The following is a 5,245-nucleotide window of genomic DNA, read 5'->3' on the forward strand; positions in this document are numbered from 1 at the left end:
CTTGGGTCTTTAGTCATTCCAATGGCCCTAGAAACTCTCGCTCGACTTATCATGAAATGTGCAAGTGTGTCACAGACGGGACTGGTGGCAGGTATAGTTTCTTTGTGTTTTGAACCCCTTTTCGCCATGTTATCCGCGCTTCCCGCGTTTGGCCCAAATGGGTGGCCTGGCCTCCAAAATGGCCATACCACAAGGTTCTTTGTCCTGTCTGTTGACCGTCTTGCCCCTTCACCTTCCCCCAGGTCAAGCCGACCCGGGGCAATCCTTATTTGGTCATGCACTTTCCCGCGAAACACAACGCTTTCGCAGGCTTCTGCATGCCTTGTGTGTGCCTCCAGGATGTGGGCTGGGATGTCTGTTCCCAATACACATCCTGGGTGCCAGAGAGTCTAGAGTGTCCTGAATGCCTGGGACCACCGTGGTCCGTGATAGGTCCACGTATGGTGTGAGTGTTTGTGAGCGGATCTCCCATTGGGCCCTCTCCGTTTTGGCGCAAAGGGAACTCTGGATAAGAGGAGGCTGAAAACCCCACTACCATGTTGATCTCCTGAGTTCTCACGAACAAAGGATAAGGATCCAAGTATCCTGCAACTAAGAAGCTGAGTCGAGGAATCGCTGGTGACCCGATGAAGGTTTGGCACCCTGCACTGCTGTCGTCCTGCGAGACCACTCGGCCTCTGATCGAACGAGAAGGTCTGCAAAGGCGCTTCGACCCTTTAGAATAGTGGGAACAACTATTCTCAGCATCTTCACCAAATCCTGTACGTAAGCCTTCGGAAGCGTCCCTGGGCCATCCAGTGGACTGACCAGCCTACACAGGAACCTTGCTCTGTCACCGCCGTCTGGCTGCTGCTAAATTCCGAGTGCTCGGCACTCTCATACGGTTCACTTGGCGTTCCCAGGTCTGAAGTGAGACGTGTGCTTTGGGACCGAATACACACAGTTGCCGAGTTGCCCTGCTGTGGTAACAATCTGTGCATGTTCGCTGCATTTGGGACACCCTCGACCCTGACTCCTGCTGTCGCGGAATCTACACGCGTCGAGACATCCTGCTGATCGCATCTGAACCTGCCAGTACCAAAACTGAACCGGAGAAGCCTGGGTCTGCCTGCATCGGGGACCGGTGAGTAGTCAATACCCTAACCCAGTGATGGCGAACGCGTGGCACGCGTGCTGCTGCCTGCACGCCGAGCCGTCTCTGTGGACACGCCGTGACTACAGTCATACACTGTAGTCACGGCATCGGCTCCCGTGGACTACATCTCCCACAGTTCTCTGGGGAGAACTCTCCCCAGAGAACACTGAAGCCACGCCCCCCGCTATCAAACATCTGACGCACCTGCGTGGGATATCACCTAACACACGGACACCACAGGAGCGACTGGAGTGAACGGAGCGACCGGGGACTGACCCCACACCGATTCCAGCAAATCAAGTAAGTTCTATAACCAATTGCCGACCGAGCCATAGCCAAAAGATGGCTACAGCACGGTCGGCTTATTCTGAGAGGGCGTCCATGGACGTCCTCCCAGAGAATCTTGCTCCCGCGCGCCCTACAGTGAGAGGGGAAGTGAGAGAGAGATGCAATGCTCTGCCCATACTATGCAGTGCTGTGCAATACTCTGCCCATGCTGTGCAATACTCTGCCCATACTATGCAATACTCTGCAGTATTCTGCCCATACTCTGCAGTATTCTGCCATAAACTGAATAAAGCCTTTTTTTAACTAACTTACTACTCTTAGAGCGGCGCTGCTCTATCTAAAAAAAAGGGCTCATTATTAGTGTCATTGTGAAACATTTCCCCCCCTCATTGGTGTATTTATGCCTCATTATAGGTGTCATTGGGAAACATCATTGGGGGGGGGGGAATTGTGGCCCTATCTTTGGTGTCATTGGGAGGAATATGTGCCCCTTCATTAGTGTGAGTGGGGGGGATTATAACCTATTGTTAGTATCAGTGGATAAATCAGTGCCCCATGGGCCTAATAAAAGCAAGCTGAGGGCCACATCTGGCTCCCGAGCCACAGTTTGGAGTCCAATTCACCTTAAGGTGGCGCTATATATAACATATGGTAGTTATTTGAACCCGTGTCCTGGCCTATGGACAACCATTTTTTTTTCATTCCAGCCCTTTGTATCTACAGCGGCTTTCAGACCCAGCAGAGCGGTGTCAGCGGTTTCACAGGACATTGGCCGATGTGTATCTGTCTACAAAACCGTGAGTTGCTCTTCTATGTTGCAATAATATTTTTGGTACAGGTATGTAGGGATAGATTTGTATTGGGTGCTTCATCCGTCTTTATTTTAAACATTTTGTGTTTTTTGTAGACTTGAACACCCAAAAATGAGTACATCAAAGAAGGCAAAATTAAAAACAGATAGTGGAAGATCATTCAAAGAGGCCTGGACACAGTCATTTGGAGTGATTAAACACAATGGGAAAGCGTTATGTGTTCTGTGTAGTGAAAGTGTTGTATCTCGCACATCAAGTGTCAGACTTCATTTTGACAACAACCATAAAAGTGTTGCGAAACTTGGTAAAGCTGAAAGTTTCTTGATGGGAAATTAAGGAAATATCACTGCCAGTATCGTAGTTTTTGCAACTATCTTTCTAAAACAAATTATCTGGCAACTGCCAGCTTGGAAATTTCACTGTGCATAGCAAAACATGGGAAGCCCCTCTTTGATGGCGATTTTATCAAAACGGCCATGTTGGCTGTGAGTAATTCCCTTTTTCATGATTTCCCAAACAAGGACACAATTAAGCAACGAATCTCTGAAATGCCACTTAGCAGAAATACTGTTAAAGATAGAGTCCTGCGTATGGCAAGTGATGTTAGTCAGCAGCTCACCACTGACTTCCAAAAGGCAGCCTGTTTCTCCATGTGCTTGGATGAAAGCACAGATATAAATAATCATGCAAGGCTAGCAGTAATTTTGCGTTATGCTTTTGGTGACACCATGAGAGAAGAGCTCATGAAACTGGTGTCTTTGCCTGGAAGAACACAGGGGATAGATATCTACAATGCTGCGATGGAGGCTTTTTTGTCACAAGACATAAGGCCAGAAAAAGTGGTTTCAGTTACTAGTGATGGGGCACCTTCCATTGTAGGGGTAACATCTGGTTTCATACAGTTTTTTGTTAAAGAAGCAAAGCATCCAGTCATTCAATTTCAATGTATTATACATCAAGAAGCTCTTTGTGCCAAGGGAAGCAGCAAAAAATTAGACGATATTCTCAAGGATGTCACAAAAATGGTGAATTACATCATGGCTCGTGCTCTTAATTGTCGACAGTTTCAAGCACTTCTTGATGAGGTACAGGCACAGTATAATACTTTACTTATGTACAATAATGTACGGTGGCTAAGCAGAAGAAGGGTCTTGGAGAGATTTGTAGCCTGCTTGGATGAAATTAGGCTGTTTATGAATGAAAAGGGGCAGGAATATCCACAGCTCACTGATATGACCTGGCTCACCAACCTCATGTTTTTTACTGATTTTACAATACACTTCAACGTACTGAACAAAAAACTGCAAGGTTTAGGGAAAACAGCAGAAATGATGTTTTCTGATATCAGAACATTTGAGAGAAAACTGCAGGTTTTTGAAAGAGACCTTGAAAGTGGGCAGCTGAAATATTTTCCAAATCTAAAAATGCATTTGGAAAATTTTACAACATTTACAGACAATCCAAACCATCATGAAATCTACAAGGAATTTTCTAGCATTATAGTAGTTGCAAAGGAGAAATTTAGTAACAGATTTTTACAGTTCCGTAAGATGGAGACAACCCTGTGTTTTCTTACGTCTCCAGATAAAGCCAAATGTGAAGAACTTGATCTTTCCTGCTTACACTGGTTAGATTTAGAAAATCTTGAAATGGAGCTACTGGAATTTCAAGAAAGCTCTATCTGGAAAAATAAATTCTATGACCTGCGTGCAACACTTGAGAAGATGGAGTGTGAAGGGATAACAGAGGATAGCACAGTTGCTAGTTCGGAAAATGAAATCCTTAAAGTGTGGAATTCTCTGCCAAATAATTTTAAGTCAATGAAAACACTTGGGATTGCTTTTCTTTCTTTGTTTGAGTCATCCTATGCTTGTGAGCAGCTGTTTTCAGCATTGAATTATATCAAATGTGATGCCAGAAATAGACTAACAGATGAACTCAGTGCTGTATGTGTTGGTCTTAAACTAACAGAGTATGAGCCAAGGTTTGGCAAGTTATCAGCATGCATACAACAGCAAAAATCACATTAATTGTGCCCACAAAAGGCGTCTTTAAAAAAAATACATGCACGTGTACAGTTGTTGTTTTTTTTTTTGTTTTTTTCAATAAAAAAAAAATGTTTAATGGAAAGCTGTTATTGTGTTTTTCTTTTTAAACAAAAGCTGTTAATTAGTTTGAAAAACTGTACAAACAGTTTTTTCTAAACTAAAACCTCGTTATTCAGGTTTAATTGCAGTGTTGGCACTTTGAAAAAAATAAGTCGTTTTGGTTTGCAGTTTGGGCACTTGGGCTCAAAAAGGTTTGCCATCACTGCCCTAACCGGTCGCCCTCCCGCAGGAGCCTGTGGCTTTCCATCGCTGTAGTAAACAGCAACCCTGTTCCACACTCGCGCCCTGCTTCTGCCCACAAGTGGAGGCCGCGCTAGAGGTGCGGGGATCTGTTCATCATCGTTTTGTTCACCTCTCTGAACTGCCTGATTTCCCTGAAGAGACTCCCCTTTGCCTGTTGGCACCCGCGTGTGCAGGTACTTTTGAGCACAAGGCTCCACTCTTCGTAGGGCTCAGACTTCCTTCTAGTTAGGTGGCCTCTGATGTCGAACTGGGTCTAACGATTACTTGCACTGCCTGTTTTCCTCCCCATCTAGGTGGTCTGCATATTTCGTGCTTCTAACTCTTTAGACCCCTCGGTCTTGTATATATATTGTATTGATTGTGATGTGTTGGTTTACTGGAGTTTTACCGTGATTCTTTACTATGGTTGATGTTACAAAGGCCTTGTAATAAATGTGTCTATATTTTAAATATAACACCTGTCTGGAGTAATTTGTAAGCGCCCTTGCTTTGTGTGCTCATTGCGGGCTCTCAGTCACCCTCACTCCTCTTGAGACCTAGTCTTGACCGCCGCCATCGCTACCGTGATTGGTCTGGCTTGTCCAGAAGTTACCCTGTTCCAAGAAACTAGTCTGGCCTTCTGAACCTCTGCACCTCCAGGACAGAGTTCAGAAATCCAT

The 5,245-nt window shown here is 45.2% G+C and overlaps 1 protein-coding gene across 1 annotated transcript; it reads left to right on the forward strand.

Annotated features, from left to right (window-relative positions):
- The first annotated feature begins 2,711 nt into the window (after positions 1-2,711).
- LOC138452801 (general transcription factor II-I repeat domain-containing protein 2-like) lies at positions 2,712-4,265 on the forward strand. Its single transcript, XM_069605144.1, has one exon. The coding sequence runs from the start codon at positions 2,712-2,714 to the stop codon at positions 4,263-4,265; it is 1,554 nt and encodes a 517-aa protein (XP_069461245.1).
- Positions 4,266-5,245: the final 980 nt, after the last annotated feature.

The sequence above is a fragment of the Ambystoma mexicanum genome, chromosome 4p (genome assembly GCF_040938575.1).
Source record: "Ambystoma mexicanum isolate Mex_15411 chromosome 4p, UKY_AmexF1_1, whole genome shotgun sequence".
Classification (NCBI taxonomy): Eukaryota; Metazoa; Chordata; class Amphibia; order Caudata; family Ambystomatidae; genus Ambystoma; species Ambystoma mexicanum.